The 19951-nt window shown below is 34.3% G+C and overlaps 3 protein-coding genes across 5 annotated transcripts; 1 reads left to right on the top strand and 2 right to left on the bottom strand.

Moving 5' to 3' along the window:
* Positions 1-1695: 1695 nt before the first annotated feature.
* LOC149951455 (E3 ubiquitin-protein ligase TRIM71-like) lies at positions 1696-10563 on the bottom strand. Of its 2 annotated transcripts, XM_090168059.1 has the most exons (3): positions 10393-10563; positions 7814-10228; positions 1696-4961 (listed from the first exon to the last, which is right to left on the bottom strand). In XM_090168059.1, exons 2-3 carry the CDS (start codon positions 10113-10115, stop codon positions 4867-4869), a joined length of 2397 nt encoding a protein of 798 aa, XP_090024185.1. In that variant the 5' UTR covers positions 10116-10228; positions 10393-10563; the 3' UTR covers positions 1696-4866. The 2 variants fall into 2 exon arrangements, with proteins under 2 accessions (XP_090024185.1, XP_090024186.1); XM_090168060.1 differs by having other exon boundaries at positions 4830-5698; positions 7814-10563.
* Positions 10564-12471: 1908 nt separating this feature from the next.
* Not10 (CCR4-NOT transcription complex subunit 10) lies at positions 12472-17040 on the top strand. 2 transcript variants are annotated; one of them, XM_090168057.1, is made up of 14 exons: positions 12472-12804; positions 12882-13357; positions 13423-13484; positions 13586-13774; positions 13836-13916; positions 13984-14248; positions 14311-14510; positions 14575-14696; positions 14762-14980; positions 15308-15421; positions 15487-15671; positions 15742-15851; positions 16756-16834; positions 16896-17040. In XM_090168057.1, the coding sequence occupies exons 2-14, from the start codon at positions 12919-12921 to the stop codon at positions 16967-16969; spliced, it is 2139 nt and encodes a 712-aa protein (XP_090024183.1). In that variant the 5' UTR covers positions 12472-12804; positions 12882-12918; the 3' UTR covers positions 16970-17040. The 2 variants fall into 2 exon arrangements, with proteins under 2 accessions (XP_090024183.1, XP_090024182.1); XM_090168056.1 differs by lacking the exon at positions 12472-12804 and having other exon boundaries at positions 12846-13357.
* An 8-nt stretch (positions 17041-17048) lies between these two features.
* LOC149951453 (zinc finger protein-like 1 homolog) lies at positions 17049-18644 on the bottom strand. Its single transcript, XM_090168058.1, has one exon. The coding sequence runs from the start codon at positions 18334-18336 to the stop codon at positions 17356-17358; it is 981 nt and encodes a 326-aa protein (XP_090024184.1). The 5' UTR covers positions 18337-18644; the 3' UTR covers positions 17049-17355.
* Positions 18645-19951: the final 1307 nt, after the last annotated feature.

Here is a 19951-nt window from a genome sequence, read left to right as displayed (position 1 = left end):
AGTGGGAAACTAGATAGGGACAGTGTTCCAAGGACAGTAGATACAGGGATGAGAATGCAGGGGAAATTTTTTTTTTTTTTAAACGTCTTCATATTCACGGGGAGTTAGATGTAAACAAACCGCGGCCATTGTTAAGACGTGGTTCACAGTATTATTGTAGTTAGTTTTTACCATTTTGCTGTTAAATTAAAAATAAAACTACGAGCGTAAATAAAAAATTGCCCATTTGTTTTGAACACTTAAGCCTCGTCAAGAACCGCTAAAATTAGGTGACCGCCATTTTTTTTGTTTATAACTAACTCTCCTTGCGTTTAGGTCGTTTTAGGTGATATATTCCAACAGAGGCCGCCAATACACTTTCTCGTCCCTGTATCTACTGTCCTTGCTTGTACCAGGATTTAGGAGTAGGGTAAGAAGAGTAAGGCTATGACGTCATTTTACTCGGATTCTGTGGTGGCGAATAGTTTGAGTCGGAATAAAAACGTTTTTCCAAAATGGCCTTTTCAGCAGATAAATTCTGGCTAGCAGACGACCAAATCCGATTTAGGGCAAAGTGACCTAATTTGGACCACGACCAATTCTGAACCACCTTTTTAAAACTCTTATAAAAAATCATAGGTTATAGCTCGAACATTTATTTTAAATTTTAAATAATCGGCCAAACTTCTTCGTTCTTGTAATAAATAATGTTTCCAAATAGATGGCAGTAAATATGTAGAAAACTCAATATTATTCAACCAACCGAATTTGCTAAAAGCCGTCATGCGCACCTTGGTAATTAAAAACCAGTGTTGAGTTCCCGCCAAATTTTAAAAACAGAACTTTCACTTCGAGCTCTAGAAAACCTTGAATTTTAATGCATTTCGTGATAGTAATTTAATGGTCCACATTAGGTCAAACCCCTGGTTCACTTTAGGGCATGTGGCCCACAAATGGTCAAATTGCATATATTGAGAAAAATTAAATTAAAAAGTTTCAAGGACATCCTTTTTTTAAATTAGAATTTCAAAAACGCAACCGTTAAATCAATAGTTATAAAAAAATTGCTTTTATTTTTACGAATATTACCTTTTAAAATTGAACTTTTCAAGCGAAAAAAAAAGGTGGTCCAGAATTGGTCACTTTGCCCTACTCCTTAACACCTCCTTTTCTGAAACAAGAAATGGTTTATGGGCCAGAGCAATTATCATCCCCGGAACAGGCTAATAAAATATTTTAGGGTAAAAAGAGTACACTTTTAGTCCGAGAACAGGCGAAAAGAAACCACCCGTGTAATTGGGAACCAAATTTTAACCCACTGACTTTCGAAATCTTCTGGTCTTGCTAATAAATTTATTATATATATTAATTGGCTGACAACAACGAAAAGGTTTATTTTCAGAACGAAAAGTCAGCATAAAAACCAAATACAGATTTAAAATTAACACAAAAGATCATAATTATTTTGTATGAATAATAATTAATAAAAGATGGGAAAAAGTAAACCCATTATCCAAAATTTTTTTATAACAACTTGGATGTGAAATTTAAACTAACAGTGATATAATGCCTCTCCATTTAATTTCTTTCAACAAAAAATCAAAATATATGGTTATACATGGTCAGCACGTAAGAAAAAGGTTATATACATATTTAATAGTATAATTAATAATAATAACTAAGGTACACATACATTATTCAGTATATAATGAAGAAAATAATGCAATTCAAATAATGAAGACCCGTATGCAATTAAAACACTGCCAAAAAAGTTTTTCTTATTCTAAGCACCAATTTGGTCGCGTTTTACAATTTAATCAATCCTAAATATAATTTAAAAACAGTATAATATTATCTAACAAATTATAAAAAATTCTTGATCAGTCCAACTGATTACAAAAATGTGCGCTTTGTAATTTAACAAATCATTACGAAAGTTAGACTAGAAGTCTCTACCAAGAAAATTAATTAAAAATTTTAATTTGCGATGTAATGGTAAATCATAATTTTTTTCCAATATTATTAATCAACCAATTGATAAATCGAAAGACTTTTAAGCAAAAATAGCCAAAATGGGATTAGATGTTAAAATTATTTTTAATACAAACAAACCCGAAAAAGTTTTCTATTAACTTCCCAAAAACAAAATTATAAAGTAAGTTTAATTAAAAAATAAGTAATCGTTATAAGAAACAATTTTTGAATTAACTAATAAAACGTAAAATTATCAAAATCAGAGAACAAACATCATAGCCGTTAATTTGTTTTAATTTATATATCACTCTCGAAAATGTTCATAACATTTTCCTTGGGTATTTTTAATAACGTACAGGCTAAGCCACAAATTATAACACCCCTTTTCTAATCATACATATATCATTTTATTTAAAGGGCATGATTGAAAAGAATAAAATTCTAAGTAGTCGCTATGCGTTTTCTTTTGTACAACTGGAGGAACGTAGAATCAATTCGAACGGCCTGATGAGTCTCCAAATTACAAATAATTACGCTTAACTAATTTTAATCGCAAGTAAAATCGAACACCAAATTGAAAGAGTACTCTTTCTAAATAATCGAAAATGGAGGTGCGAACTTTTGACAAAACATTATTTAACAAGATTTTAATACGATTAAAATTAAAAAAAAAAGGAAAATTAAAAATTCAGCCTTTTTGATTTTGAAAACATTCTCACAAGTTATGTTACCATGTTAATTAAAAATGAAAGAGTTTTCACAAAAGACCAGACATTAAAAATAACGTTACTGGCTAGAAAAATCTGGAATCTCGCTGAACTTGCCAAACCAAAGACAAGTTTTATCCAGCCTATCCTTAAAAGTATCGTATAATGATAATAAAATTATTATTTTGAAGTCCCTAAAATTTTAAATTTAGTGGTGACAAATATTACCTCGCCTTACCGAATGTTTTCAGAAAAAGGCAATTTTAAATTTTATTTAAAACAATCAAAATGGCACCAATTATTTTCTCTTTAGCGATATTTTCAATGGGCAGCATTATCAAACCTTAAACTTTTTATATTGTTTTACTTTCATATGAAACCACTTTGGTTGAATATACACAGTATAATAGAAATGGAATTATTTATTTTAGTTTGTATTTTGGTCAGATATTACACTGTACCTTTTTTTTTAATGTAGGATAGTATTTTGAATCCCTGAGTGTATAGAGAACTGGTAAGACAGTAATTAAATATTTATTATAAATACCCGCCTTTTGAATATTTTTCTTACTATTTCACCATTTAGTTTTTAAATTCCATTGGCTTTTTATCCGTATTGTCACTTTAGAAGCATTTCTGGATTTTTTTATAGTTTTAAACTGCGCATTTTCATTTCAAAGTTTGAATGACTTTGATGATTATTTTAAAAAGTTGATTACATCATTAGACAAGGAAGGTTCAATATATGTATGTATATAGTATATACGTGCAGTGACAATCATTACTTTTTTTACACATTACGCTAAACAGTGTTTTACGTTTATTTTTTACAGTATAGCACGACTATTATGTTTATCAGAGATATTTGTATAGTGTAGATTTTTTTTGCCCTTAATTTTTTAAACAAAAGGCTATACAGTACGATGCCCCCCAATTTTCAAGACTGTATTTTTTTCAACGGATTTTAAATCCGTTTGCTTTTTAAATTATTGTTACAGGATTATAATATATATAATTTTCAAAATGGTAGTGAATTCTTATCGGTAAAACCGATAGTTTGCGTTTTTTAAAGAATATTTTATTTTAAAGCTATAAAGCCTTTGAATGATTTTAATTTTCAAAAAACTCGCTAATTTTTTTTTATTTCTGCCTAAAGCGGAAATTTTGGTAATGCACATTAACTTTTTAGTTTTGGTGTTTTTTATTTTTCATATTTAAGTGAGTTATTTCAATGCTTGAAAAATTATACGCGATTTCACTTTACCTTTTTCCTCAACATCAATAAAAAATGTTCATAATTTTAAAGTTTTAGAAACTGCCAATTTTAATTTTAATATTGCTTGGTGTACACTAATGGGATACTCTTTTAGGTACATTTTTTTTCAAGCAATGAAACCAAATATATAATTCTGGTAGAATAAAAAGTATTGGGGAAAAAAATTCTTGTCAATTCAAATTTGAACTGTTTCTCCCATCATCAGACTCTAGTAATATTTTAATTAATGTACCAGAATCTTAAATATATTTGAGTGAAAAAATATTACTAGACTCCTGATCTTTAAATATACAGGCAAAAACCAAAATTATTGTAGTTTGTGGCGCAAATTCAAGACTACAAATTTTAATTCAAAGTCTAGGAAAATTTTGCGCAACTACGATAGAGCCAGCCTGAAATCACTAGGCTGCTTTATCAACGTAAAAGATGTCATAATAAAAGGAAAAATAAATTGTTGAGCTTGTACAATGTAACACATGGATTAAAGGGGTAGTTAATTGTGTTTGACCTTTTTTTACTTAACATTTCTAAGCAGATATTTTGTTTCCGTTTTGAAAACGGTACACCTCTTGTCTTCACTCATAAATAATATTTTATCCTTTCCCAAAAGTTAAAAAAAATTATAACATTAAAAATTTACAATACGAAATCAACACATTTCAAAGTTTTGATCAAATAATTATCAAAGGACAAATTTAAACAATGATTTAGGTTCAAATTTTTAAAAACCTCCGCTAAACTTCCAGTTTTACTGTGATTTGAATAGTTTACATTTTCAAGAAAAGGAAAAAATTTGAACAACAATACAGTCATCAATAGTTCTCGAAGTATAATTAGGCCTAGAGACCCAGAAATTCAAGCTTTTTTAAAAAGCTTTGCGAATTTTTTTCTTTCTTAATTTTTTTTACGAATTATCTTTTAAATTTTTATTCAGGAACTTGTTTCTTGAGGACTCTTTTTACCAGCATTTAAAAACATAATCACGCGGTTAACATCAATCGTAACCACAATTTTCACGTACTTTTCTAGAAATCAAAAAAAGACACTTTCCACCTATTTTTTTTTACAGAAATATAAGGGATTTTGTTTCACTAAAAATCACAGGCAAAACGTTAGCTAGTGATTTTTTTTTATACATAACCTACCAATCACTACGTATAAAAACCTATTCATTAGCCATATTACACCATTTTAAACCCAGATATTTTTACTGGGAAGTATTTTTTTAATAATTTACCTACATATTTTCAGTCATTTTGTATGACAATTTGAAAATAAAAACAGTTACGAAATAAGATTGTACGGTATGTGTATTCGACCGTTGCGGGTGGATAGTAGTCAAAAAGTGAGTTTCTTAGTATTTTTTCTCAAAACCAAGTTTTGTTACCCATCTTCTAGCTTTATCTTTCAAAACAACCTTTCAGGTTGCGGTTTAAAACATTGTGTGAAAGTTTGGACATAGAATTTTTTTAACATAATGACAGTAAACTACATTAGCTAATTTCCCTACTACCCGATAAATTTTATCATAGGGTTAAGAATAAGAAAAATATACGAATGAAAATGCTTTTTTTGCACAAGTGATATTTCTCTAATCTGTAACCAGCTAAGTAATGGTTAAGAATAAATTGTATTGGAATAAAAGAAATTAATTTTTCAAATCGTTTTACGATTATATTACAAAACATTAAATTTTTTAAATCTTATAGTCCAATAGTTTTTTTCCCTTGCACAACCTCAAAGGTTATTTTCCTTTTCACACCTATAAAAAACATGGCACACCTAATACACCTAATGTTTTCATGTTGGTTACTTTGATCACACATTACAATATTACATTCATGATAAAAAAAGAGTTCAATTAACTTTAACTGAAACAAGATACGGCAGGTTTAGGCTTTAGAAATAAAGCTATTGCGGAGTTAAAGCCAAAAAAATAACTATTATTTCAATGATTTCAAATTAGAAAACCCTAAACTGGCAGTAAAATCATTAAACGTTTCAATGGGAATTAAATTTTTTTTCAGGAACCACATATTTCTGGATGGATGTGTAACTACCATACTTTAGACAATCTATTACCGGTTAATTTTTTTCCTATTACCAAAAAACCTACATGTACTAATAGACACTTGAATTGTATTCACAAACTGTATATATAGTTAAATATATATACGTTGACGAGTGAATTTCTAGATACATGTATATACACATTATGAGAGGTAGATAAGCCTTTAGGACAATATATATATTTTTTTCTTTTTTTAAATTCACTAATTCATAGTGATTTTTTTAAATCTTCAAAAGTAAATATCGTTCAATCGTAGTGCCCCTTATTAATTTCATAATATTAACGGAACAATTTTATCTCATGAATACCATCAATTTACGAAAATGGTAGCTTTATATTTGGGATGATAAAAAGGGCTTCTAGTATCCGCAGACAAAAATCACGAATAAATTTTGTAAAATTAGATCAGATTGCGCATTGTAAATACATAAGCAAAGTCTTATTGACTATGCACCGTGTGATTTTATCAAATTAAAAAAATTTGATTAAAAAAATTATTTGATTATATATATATTCACCTAGTCAAATACGAAACAAAAATTAGCATTAACACGTTTTTAAACATATTAACACAACAAGAGAATATGGCGGAAAATAAAAGTAACCATAAGAACTATTTAAAAAGAGGGGGGATGAAAACATGAGAAAAATATTTCCTGAGGTAGGTTTAAAGTTGTCGAAGGTGTATTTCTCTTTAGTTAACTGGGGTACTTGTAGACCTCCGATTAATTTAAATATTGTTTTAACAAAAAATGAGGCTTCCGGTTATACAAGGTTACTTCAAGATTAGTTTTTTCAGTTTTATAAAAATGAGGTAGGGGTAAACGTTTACTTTACGTTTACTGCAAAAACTCAATACCTTCGTAACAATTACTACGAAGATTTTCTTTCAAAGTAAGCAGAATTTAAATCCTATTAGTAGCTACAAGTGAAAGGCTGACTTGAAACTGACAACTCTCGGCACACTCCCTCGTAAATTTAAAGCCAAAGTTTCCAAAAGAACCCATGAATAAGACAATCAATCTAAGAGTCTTAGGTTAGTGTGCTTGATATTACCAAAACCACTTAAATTAACCTAATAATCACATTTTTTTTTAATTCAATGGCTCTACTCAGAAGTTGAAAAATAAACCACTGAATTTTCCACGAAGCATTTTTAAGACTATCGTACTAATATTTTAGGCATTGTAAAAATGCTTTTACTTTAACAGCTTTGCCTCTTAAGAGCCATAGATACTAAGCGTAGTCCCTGAGCTATATGTTTATGACTTTACGCTAACAAATATAACAATTGTTAATTAATTGTACACAAAAATTAAAAAAAAAAATAATTTTGACCAAAGTTTGGTTAATTCAATAGCAATCGGAGAGGTTACACCATTAAAAAACTGCTTTAAAACAATCAGCATTGTACTGACACAATATGTAAACTGAAAAATACCCGTTTCTTTTACATTTATTATTTGTAATAATGAGAAGTTGCAGAGATTAAAGTATTAGGGGGAGTGAGGATTTTTAAATTTTTGAGCTTCTCTGAAAATACCCGCATCAAAAAAGTCTAAATAAAATTGGTCTTTTATAAGCCGAGATAGTTATAAATACTAAATATTAGATGGATAATAACTGATTAAAAAAGTACTCATTTGGCTATATATGTATTTATGCAGCAATGTAGCCAGTAAGGATGTAACAATCGCAATGCTACGAAATTAACTGAACTTTGTCGTAACAAATTTTTTGTTAAATCTAATATATAACAAATTTAGCTCTCATCTTTAATTCAGAACACTTGAATACGGTTATTACCAAAATCAACAACAATAATGAGCCCATCTGGTGAGACGAAGACTCCGGAGGGGCGATCCATTTGACCAGGTCCACTACCGGGTCCACCAAACTTGCACAGGAAAGTCCCATTAGGTTGAAAAACTTGTATGCGATGATTCCTAGAGTCAGCGACAATGATGTGTCCTTCTTGGTCAACCGCTACTCCTTGAGGACGAAGAAATTGGCCATTGCTCGAGCCCTCGTTACCCAAGAATCTTGCCGATTGGAAGTCAGGTTGTATGACTAAGATTCGATGGTTATTGAAATCAGTAACGACCATGTGGCCTTCTGGATTAAAGGCTACGCCCCTTGGAGAATCAAAGTGTTTCCACAGAGCTCCTTCAAAGCCATATTTGTTGACAAAAGTTCCATCAGGCTGGAAAAGTTGGATTCTGTGGTTTCTAGTGTCGGAAATCAGAATTTGGCCTTCACTGTTGACTGCTACATCCCAAGGGTAGTTGAACTGACCATTTTTGCTTCCTTTCTCACCAAATTTCAAAAGAAAATTGCCATCAAATGTGAATATCTGGATTCTGTGATTGTCTTTGTCCGCTACGATGATGCGTCCCTGCAGGTCAATAGCCACGCCAGCTGGCCGATCAAATTGGCCAGGGCGAGTTCCAGGGGATCCAAATTTGCTTTTGAACGAACCATCGGGGTTGAATATTTGTATACGGTTGTTGCTACGATCGGCAACGATAATATGGCCATCTTTATCAGTACAAACTCCCCAAGGACGACACAACTGACCATCGCCATCACCTTCAGTTCCAAATGAAAACAGCATTTGTCCAAGAGAACTGTAATTTCTACCCGATCGAACAACCACGTTAAACGGGCTATTTTGAACATGCGTTCCACGCATCATTACAGATATAATATGTTGGCCTTCATTTTGAGGTCTGTATGTAACGAGGTAGGTACCGTTTTGACGGTCAACCACATCGGCTCGATGGGCTGTCCCATCTGGACTTAATATGACAGTGTGAACGGAGTCTCCACCCACAAGACGAGGGTCGCCCAAGTGGTCTTTCGAGTGCACAGTGAATGTGGAAAGACGTCCTTTTAAAGCCCTTTTCAAGCCTTCTCCTATAGCCACAGAGTTAGCTCCAAACCCACTGCTACTAATGAAGCCCAGGGCACTTATAGCGCCCAACAATGCGCTATCTGGAGGAGTAAATAAAATATTATCATCTTCGTGTGGCTGCAAATGATTCCTGTATTGCCGGAGTTCGTGCATTTGGGCAACTGCTTTGTCCTTAGCTTGGAGAATATCAATATCAGTCCCCGAATCAAGAACTTGCTGTATGAAATCAACCATCTGAGACATTTTAACCAAAGCTAATTGTAGATCTTCAACTTGGCGATGTAAAGACCTTCCTTTGACAAGTCTGATCTTTTCAACCCTTCTTAGCAGCTCTCTCTCTCTCTCCTCCAAAACTGACATATGGCGTCGAACTATTCCACGAACTTCTGTGGCTACAGCTTGAGCCCTGACTTCAATCCTTTCAGCCATTCGCTGTGTTATTTCTATACTTTCCTCAATGGCTCTTATACCCGTTTTGGCATCGGCTAACAGTTTCATAGTAATAGATTTAGAGTTTTGTACTGCATCTTGGAGGTAGATAAAACTGTGTCCCCTATGTTCTTTCATAGTGCATTCTCGGCATAATGCCTCATTGCAGGTATCGCAGAACAACCGTAAGACTTCGCTCTTGTGCAAGTCGCAGAAACTAGGTGGTCTTCCAGACAGTTGTGGGAAAGATGCTGAAACAGCAGCAATCTGCTTTCCCGTGGATTCGGTAGCAAATCTAATAATGCAATGTTCTTTAGTTAAGCGTACCCTCTGATGAGCCCTTACGCAATTGTCGCATAATATTTCATTGCAGTCTCTGCACCTTCCAACTGCGGTATTACCTTCATCACAAGATCTACATATGATTAAGCCTTCTCTGCAAATTGACTCTAAGCCATTTTCAAAATCATAATCTTCTTTTACAACGCTCAAGATGTTGCTAATAAAGAAACTGGAAGAAATACTGTCCAGACCACTATCATCAGTTTGGCTAGGATCATGGCCACAAGTTGGACAACGAAATTTGCAAAGAGGAGGAGAAGAGAGGGAATCATTGCTGATCTTGTCGTTATAACCAATTCGATCCAGACATCGTTTACAGAAAGAATGTAAACAAGGCAAGATTTTAGGGTCTTCATTTCGTTCCAAACACAATGGGCAAACAAATGCAGCTTCTCCTCGAGAGCCTGAGAAAGAAGTCGCCATATCTTCAAAGGGTTTACAGTTGCAGGGACATAAACAACAGTTGTGATGGACTTAAAATTGGCTTAGACCTTGTTTCTCGCTCAGCCATAGGAATAAATGGTCGAGTTTACTCCCTTAAAGACGAACACATTATGTGAAAACAATATTTTAACCGACGTTTTTATTTAAGTGGTGGTCACATTCACACAAACAAAAATCTAGGACTAGGCTAAGCCTATGTACCAGTTTCAGTTTGTACTTTGTACTATTTTTTTCGAGGAGATAAAAGCCAACGTACCATTTTTACCCGAGTTTTCATACTTCTTTTGATAATATTGCATTTAAGGACGAAGACTTCGCAGATAAACCTACGTTGTTTCGTTGCATTTTTATTTTTTATTACTTTGATTTTAAGAGCTAAGCCTAATTAATGTTTAATGATGCGTGGATAGGACTACTTGTTTCGATCGCACTTCTTGAGCCTTCAGAGAGTTTGCAGTGCTACCGTCATCCTCGCTGACGTTACAACTTTTTTTTTTAAGTCTGGTGCAGCGCAATCTATCGGCGCTTACCAGACTTAGGCAATGATCAAAGACTATATAAATTCTTACATAGAAAGTTCATGGTCTTTGGCACTGATGAAGAGCGCAATTTCGTTTTCTGAAAACATAACATTTTGAAAGGTAAATCTAGGCCCTTGGATCTCTACAAACTAGGAAAGTGAAAGGAAGATGGGGTTCGCATTAGGGGATAATCGAATTTCTGTAATTTCGATATAAGAATACACTTTTATCGCTATAGTGGCGTGACTAAGATCCTGGGAGTCGTTGCGCTTATTGAGACGACCGTGACACTAATAAGTCAAAACGAAAACGATGAACCAAGCAAAGATAATATAATATATGTTTGCTCGAAGACCTATCGGTAGGAGCTATTTGTAAGTTTTTAATTTTTTCAAATTTGTTTAGGGTTTAGCTTTTTTATCCCTTTTCATAATGGACTAATCTACTTATTCGCTAAAGATAATATAAACCTCGTATCTTTTAGCCAAGTGAAAATCCTTAGTCTTTTTCACTCTTCCAAGAGAACTCGTGAGAAGAGATGTGCGTCACGTCCTGACGGAAAGACTGTCACAATTCTGAAAGTGATAATTCACGGATTGTGTATTCTAATCCGTGGGCAGTACAGTTACAGGGGTTGAAATCTTGTGGTTGCCCAGCGGCCAAAATTATCTAATAAAGTAACTCAGGCTACGTAGCCTTCTGGTTTTACGTCACAGCGTCTTACTTTTACAAATTACAAGCATGGAAGAAGAAAGCTATTGCCATTGTGGAGATGTTGTGGCTAAGAAATTAACGCGCGCAACCTCAACGGCCAAAAATATTTTAGTTATCTAGATGGCCGCATCATGGTGCGATGAATCGGGAGAGTTTCGTTTGGCCAACTTAACATTTGTCCTACTGTCCATTTGGCCGACTTCTCGTTTGACCGACTGCTCAGTCGAACATGCATATGAGCAGTCGGCCAAATGAAAAGTTGGCCAAATGAGGAGTCAGCCAAATACACCCCACCCGATGAAGCTAGTTTGCTGTCACGTGTCAATTTTACCTCGATGCGATCCCCATATTTTCAACCCACCTCATTCACCCGTTTGTGGGAGTTGGCATCAAACCGGGGTAATTAAACGTCGATACTCAATTCTATTCCTTAGCTTTCTTCTTCCATGTTACGAGCGCGCGCTACATCGCCCGTGCGAAGAATATATTAATAAGGTGAGTCCTGTGATGTAAGAGCAACATTTTAACAAGTTGGGGCACGATAATTTATTTTATAATATCAAACTATTAAAACGCGAAGAATGATTTAAAGAAATTTTCCGTAGTCAACCGATAAATAATTCTGCGGTAAAAATCTGGCAACTCTGCACCTTTAGACTTTAGTCTGGACCATAGATATAGGAAACGTATATAAAGGTCTAGATAAAATATTTCAAAAGGAGTGAATACGGAGGCGACAGCTAGCAGAAACGCGTAATTTATGCAGGCTATAATTATAACGCGCTATCTATCGGTAAGAAAGCTTGTGCTATCGTCGCGAGAGCCATTATCTCCTGCTTAAAAATTATACTAAAAGTCACCAACAGATGGTGTCTAAAGACTTCCGCCTGCGGAAAGGTCAAGCACTTAGTACTAAAATGCTAAGAGAGCTCGCGCTCTTGGTCACGTGCCTTCCTCGGTGTCTGCTAGGTGTCAGACCATAGATATAAGAAATGTATATAAAGGTCTAGATAAATTTCGGGGCGTCTAAGCCTAACATAAAATACGGAATTGACACCTAGCAGACACCGAGGAAGGCACGTGACCAAGAGCGCGAGCTTTCTTTGCATTTTAGTACCAAGTGCTTGACCTTTCCGCCGTCTCCTATAAAATAACGAGAAAACGTTATCATATGACCCGTGACGCCATCCATTATTGAAAAACAAAATTGCCGGAAAACGCGTCTTATTTGAACGAACCATTGAGAGATAGACGGCGCCATGGGTAGAATGATAAAGTTTTCTCGTCATTTGGGAGCAGACGGCAGTATTCTTATTTTTAGAAACTTGTTTCGAGAAATACTGAAATCCGACGTTTTGATTGGACCTCTAGATTAATATTCCCAACTCAATGACTTTAGTAGGCTGGCTGGCTGACACCAATTTTTGATACAGGTATGTTTCCATACTTAATAGCTTAGCTCTATCCCATTCAATATACTTATGAAAGAAAACATTTCGTTTTATTTCAGAAACTAAGAATTTTAGAAGATATATCTACCATTGTTAATGATGTCTGAAAATAAAGAAACTGTAGAAATAGAAAAAGGCAGTACTCCTGAACAAATTGGACCAGTTACTTCAGTGACTGAGGAAGAGAAGGAATTAGCAGCAAATGCATATGACGAATTTCAAGCTAGAAACTTTGACACTTGCAAAAGCTTATTGACAAAACTTCAATCGTTCAGAGCCAAAGACCCGAAAGTCATACACAACAAGGCAGTCTCTGATTATTATGCGTCAAATTTCATGAAAACTGAGCAATTCCGTAGAAGACTAAATGATGTTTGTAAGCAGGCTCATATCAGTGTTGACAAGATAGATGCTTTAGAAGATGTTGATCATTGTGTGATATTTTTCAATCAAGCTGTAATTTTATTTCATCTACATCAATATCACGCTGCTATTTCAATACTCGATAAACTTTTTCAATTTATTGAACCAATTGGTATGCAAACAGTTAGAATTTAAAAGAATTACATCAGCTTATTTAATTAATTCGTGTAAATTTAGATGAGCATTTGGCCAGGAAAGTGTGTTTCCTTTTGCTTGAGCTTTATCTTTCAACTCACCAGGTTAATAATTCATTTTATATTTCCCTAAAAATAACATAAGTGTTACAATAAATGATGTTGTATGTGCATTATGTTTAAAGATAAGTCATGTTTTATATTAGCCCGAGAAAGCTTTAGGCTTGGTTGCATATGTGGAAAACATGCTATTTGGAACTGGAGGAAGTAATAATAATAAAAAAGAAGATGGTAAAACTCCGACCCCAGAAAAGGAAAAAGAAAGAGAAAACAGTAAAGAGAAAGAAATTTCCGATTTCAATCCTAACGAACATTATCGACCAAAATTACAGCATGTATGGTTAAAATAAAATATCCACTTTATTAAACACAATTAATGATTTCCCTTATATTTAGTATAAAGCCCGTTGTTACATCATGTTGAAGTCAACTAAAGCTTGCAAAAGGGAAATAAAGAGTTTGATGAATTCTGGAGTGGTAAATATGCGTAATAACTCGCGCAAACCTTTTAACGTGTAGTCTAATCTAATGCCATTTTTTACAGAGCGTACCTGCAATATTTTTACGAAGTCAGCTTGAATATCTCCGAGGAAATTATAAAAAGTCTCTAAAAGTTCTAAATACGGCTTTCGTATCAACATGTGGGAAACCATTTAAAGAAAGCGGCGATAATTTGGCTGCCATGTATTATAACAACATGGGTTGCATACATTTCTACATGGGAAAACCAAATTTAGGTTGTTTTTATTTGACTAAAGCTTTGCAAGAGCACGAAAAAGGGGTTCAATCCATTAGTCAAGAAAATGAAGGTTTTTCTTCAAATATATCTTCCATTCTATGCTTCTAGCTTCTTAAAATATGTAAATTTCAGATCCCTTACTATCACGTCCGTTACACGCTCTAGATATCACGGCCCGATATCAAATGCTTTACAATTTGGGTGTACAGTATTTACATGCTGGAAAATATCAGACAGCATTCGATTCTTTAATTGAGGCTATTCAGATTTATCATTCAAACCCTCGACTCTGGCTGAGAATTGCGGAATGTTGCGTACAGAGTCATAAAAGTGTAATTGCATATTTACTTTCTAAATTAGGAACTTGTTTGCTTACTTGAAATATTTTCTTTTAAGGACAATTCTTTAGACTTCCATCTTAAAGATCGAAGGAAAGATATGGTACAAGGTGTCATCGGCAATGTGAAACATCGTAAAATAATACTATCACCAAATTTATCTAATCATAATAAAACCGGGTACATTTGTAGAGGAAAATATTATTTGTTTCAATAATTAATGTTGAAATATTTTAAAATTTTAGTTCGCAATGCCAAATATCAGCGGCGATGCCTGCTTTAACTCTAGAATTTGCATCTTTGTGTCTTACCAATGCTCTGCTGCTACTTCCTGATGAATCAACGACTTCCAATCACCCAGCTTCTTCAGATGATAGTGAAAATAATTCACAAACTGAAACCATTTTACTACTGCCAGTTCCGCCAGCTAATTCTCTTCAAAAACCTGAAGCAATAAGTCTTAGGTAGTTATTTTTAATTACTGTTTGTTATGAAATAGTGGCAATATTTAATATTACCTGAAATATAAAAATCTATCTCACTAGAGAAGAATCAACGTACTTATAGTTCTATTGTTATTAGCTTGAAGCGTGTACCTTTGCAGATTCCTGCTGATTTTTCACAATACGTTTTTGAAAATACATTATCTAGTTACTTATTAAAACTTATATTGTCAAACCCATGATGCAGTGCACATATCTGCGATTTGACAGGAAACTGTCTAGAGCCTGCAAAAGTACATGTACATAACATATATATTTTGTCTGATAACTTATTTTATAATATTACAGAAACTCTGTTTTAGTATGTGCTTCATATGTGAGCCTATGTTTAGGTGACATTGTCATGTCTCTAAAACACGCAGAGATGTTACTAATGCAACCACGATTGTGTGGTGCCCATAGGTATATTTTACACTCTAAAATGTATTATAGAAACTCGTTAAAATTTTTCTTTGATATTTCACAAGGTTTCTTGCCCATTTGTATGCTGCTGAATCTCTAGTTCTCTTAGATCGTATTGGAGATGCAATTCAGCATTTAAATCCTGAATTTTTAAAAGACATAAGTATTTCATCACCGCCAATGACGGATGAAAATAAAATGTCAGCTGACAAAAGTGACGAAAATCTCAAGCCTAATTTACTAGGCCAAAGTAATCTAGGATCTTTTTTTGGAAGTAGTTAACCATGTCCTTGTTATCAAACAATTAAATTTGATTTCAGTTTGGTATCCAAATTCTGTATCAACAGCGAAAGTGGTTCTTCAGTATAATTTAGCAGTTGCTTATACCTTAAGAGGAGAACTTGAAAAAGCCAGTGAACTGTTAAAATTGGTGAGAAATATGATGTTAATGTTATGATAAAACACAAAGCCATAAGTATGACAATCTGATGTAAGTTAATTTGTCGCAGAAGTTTCTAAATGGGATATTTGTTCGCCTACTTTTCACTTTGTTGGCAGAATTAATGCCAGGTTACTTCGACAGTGATATAGAATAGACAAAACTAGGGCATATGTGTCCTATTTTTTGGGTTTTCGTGTTGAGTCTGAGTTTGAAAATATGGCTAATTAGAGTCTTGAATCCAGAAAAGAAGATAATAATAATCAGCTAGGTTAATACCCAAGGCACCACCTTAGGTCCAAGTCATTAGTGACTTTTAATGCCCTAAATAGGTGGACCGTGGCCGGATTACAATGTGTAGGAGGGTGGTGGCAAGCCTTTCATGCCACGCGAGCCAACCACTCAATACACTTAACTGTTACTGTCAAATAGTACAAGTTTTTATGGGAAGGGGAAACTGAAGAACTCAGGGGAAAACCACTTTTACTAGTGGGGAGAGAACTTACAAACTGTATGCAGAAGAAGGGGCTCAGAGTTTTAACCAGTACCACAAGGTGGAATCGAAACCGGGTCCTCTTGCTAATAAGCTTTGCTACTTAAAGATGGCGTAGCTTTCTCGAGCTTTGATACCTGGCAATTCGAAAGTGTAACTTGTTAGTTCTTAGCTATGCTATTATTGGGGTCTAAGGCCATTGACCAACATGATAAGTTTGTTCTAAAAAAAAGCTATGCTATCATTGGGGTCTAAGGCCATTGCCCAACATGATAAGTTTGTTCTCAAAAAAAAGCTATGCTATCATTTACATTTAGTATAGGATAGAAGAAAAATATTTTTTTTTGTGATGTTACTTATGGCTATATTATAATTGGATTAACTTATGGAATGTTTTCGTAGGTTGGTAACTCTAAAGGTCCGAATACCGATATCCCAACACAAGTGTATATGCTGGCCATTTACATTCAGTTACATCAAGGTAAGGCAGTCTACATTAAAAAAAGTTGACAAAAATTTAAATTAAGTCATATATTTTGTAGGTCATGCTGATTTAGCAAAATCTATCATAAAGCAGCATTTGCCTCAATATAAACACCCAGTTATTCATCATTAATATTTAATGAATTATATTTTGTTTATTTACACACGACAAAAATAAAGAATTATTCCTCTTTGTAATGCATACTTTAAAATACATTCAACTGGACTTACTTTTTTAATCATGGAAATAGTAGATACATATGCAAATTACGCAAGTATTATATACATTGTTTCTTTTAGGCATAAAACAGTTAAGCTTTTTTATATTTATATTAAACGCTTGTAGAAATAGTGTAGTGGTGTGCTTTGCTACTAGATATAACCACTGTTAAACAATCTTTTTAAAAACTAAAAATTTAACATTTTGCAAAACTGAAGGGGGAAATAGAATACATTAAGCTACATATACGGCACTACATCCAACTGTAAAAGCTTGGGATATTTGGCCGATTCTAAAATTTATATAGATTCTGGATTCACCTCATTATTAATGGCACCCTCTCCTACTCTGATATTTGGATTTAATTTTGGATCTAAAAGCGGATCGTAATTAGATCCTCCTCGACCTAGACGTACGAATATTAATATTAAAGTGCAGATTCCCAAGAAGATTAGAATGGTCAAGATGAACCATCGTTTATAGATCAGTCTAGGGTCATTGAAACGGTTCCTTCGCAAAGGAGCTCTTGACTTAAACCATCTTGAAAACATTTCTACAGGGGATTTTCGTTTGTATTTGTCATCATCATGATCGTGATAGGAATGCGCTAGCCCATTGCTGTTGGAGGCGTCAATAAGTTTACGAGACGTAAAGGCAGTAGAGTTGAAGGCTGAACTGGAAGGAAAAGCATCTACTCGGTCCATTCTCGCCTGAGAAGGATAGTTATCCATTGAAAGCACATGTTTCGTTGTCCCTATATCTTTTGGCATTGAAATTGCGGAACTTTTAACATCATTTCTTGGCATATCATTTAATTGGTTATACTGATTTTGCTGACTCGATGACTGTATAGTTATAGAAGAATCCTCAATAGGAGAAAGACCCAAGCCCATTCTGGCCCATGAAGCTCTGCTCAACACTTGACGTAACGCATCTGCTACAGGCGATACAAGATTAGTGGCTGGAAATAGACCACCTGTACAGCTAGGGCAGGTATATCCTGCAGGAGCTGTTTGCGGAGGCAACTGTTTGACAAATTTGTCAAAGCATGACCAATGGAAGACATGATAGCAAAGTAAACGTATACAATCTTCAGATGCCAAATCTTGCCGGCACAGTTGGCAGAGTGGTTCGTAATCACTGTCTTGTAACCACTTTAAATAAGACTGGATGATGCATTTAGGATGACTTGAAACCATGCAATGTTCACACACGTTAACTCTATGTTCAAAGCAAAACTGATTTGTTACCCTTTTCTTAGGGCATTTACAAAGACCCATGGCTAATAACTAAGCTAATATACTTATAAATATATTTGGTCAAGTAACTATAATTACAATACTTCACAAATAACACGTCAACACTTAAAACGTTTTATCATCTATCTCACGTTAGTAGCTGCCGCGTTAGGCTTAACGCAATTGGCGTTCTTTTTACTCCTAAAAAACCAGTCCGTCGAAATAATTAAAGAAATATCCTTTAAAACTTGCAAGTAATAAAGAAGGTCTATTTTATTTAATTAGTTTATAATTATGAAAATTAATTTAGCCATGACGCGACACCGACTGCCATTTACCATAGATTTACCAATTACCACCACTCTTAAAGGGCAATGAAAACAAGCCTGCGCCCCTTTTTAACTACAAAATCCACCAACAGGGCTTTTAAACCCCTAGAATATGGCGCTACGGTAGCACATTGCCCCTGATAGAGAAGGCCAAGGAAAAGTTTTTTTTTATCTTTCTAAAACTCCCGGACACAATTGCTTAACGACTTTATCCGCTAGAAGGCACTATTGGTGTTTATATAAAATAAAACAATAAAAATTAGAAGTATAAAAATGTTTTTATCTGCGTAACGAGTGCAAGTTATTTAAGTGCTTTAATAGACGCTTCAATAAATTGTCCTCCAAGGAAATCGCCAAGAAGTAATATTTCCGAGAGCCAGGACCTGCAAGTCACTGTTTATATAAAATAATGTAAATTTTTCACCTTTACGGCATCAAAAACCATTCCCTTTTAACCTAGGAGTACCGAGTTTTCATATTCCTAGTTTTAACCAGGTAGCTTTTTTGACATATTAAGGCTTGGCAAAACCGTGGAGTGGAGAACGCGCCGCCGCTTCAATGCATGATTTTAAAAACCTTGGGAATTGATTTAAAAGTTGAATAGCTTTCAGTGCCAAGGCTTAGGGATAAATTTAGTTTAATTTTTTTTAATACACATCGTTTTCATGGAACGAAAATAGGTAAGAATATTAGTAATAAATTCATTTATTTATATTTTATCAAGTAATTTTGTTAAAATGCAGGTATCTTTCTAAGAATCACGAGTTATTTTCTTCGCCGGTTAATCGCGCAATACCGTAAACGTTTTGTGTATGGAGAAGGAATCAACCACAATCGCCTATCTCCTGATCAGCCTTTGAAATAACGGTGGTCAGGTGGTCAAAGACCAGTTAATTTATTGCTCAGACCAGTTTATTTATTAAAAATTTGGGGGGTCACTGGTCACCGTGTTCAGTTTATTAATTCGAAATAATAACAAAAAAAACAGAAGGTGACCAGTTTAATAATTCCAAATAATAGGAGATGACCTTTTAATTCAAGGTTTATATCAATTTTGATTTCCCTATTCGCTGGATTTCTATGTACAGCAACGTCGAGGTTTTATGTAGAGTCCCTTCGCTCGCATCCCTCAAACGAGTGGAACTGTCTAACCCCCCTCCGGCCTCAAACCCTCAATCCTCTAAGTCTCGCTTTCCCCCAAGTACGGTAGGCTACCCTGGCTACGCGGTAACGGACCGGGGACTCTGGAGTTACGGGGCCTAGAGAAAGAGAGATAATACGGTAAATTACGAGGGTCTTCTAGGCTATGGTAGAAGTCTTAGGTGATA

This window comes from Leiobunum rupestre, chromosome 3 (genome assembly GCF_980474605.1).
Source record: "Leiobunum rupestre chromosome 3, qqLeiRupe1.1.hap1, whole genome shotgun sequence".
Lineage (NCBI taxonomy): Eukaryota > Metazoa > Arthropoda > Arachnida > Opiliones > Sclerosomatidae > Leiobunum > Leiobunum rupestre.
Note: the sequence above shows the minus strand (reverse complement) of the source record. Positions and strands in the feature narration are given on the sequence as shown.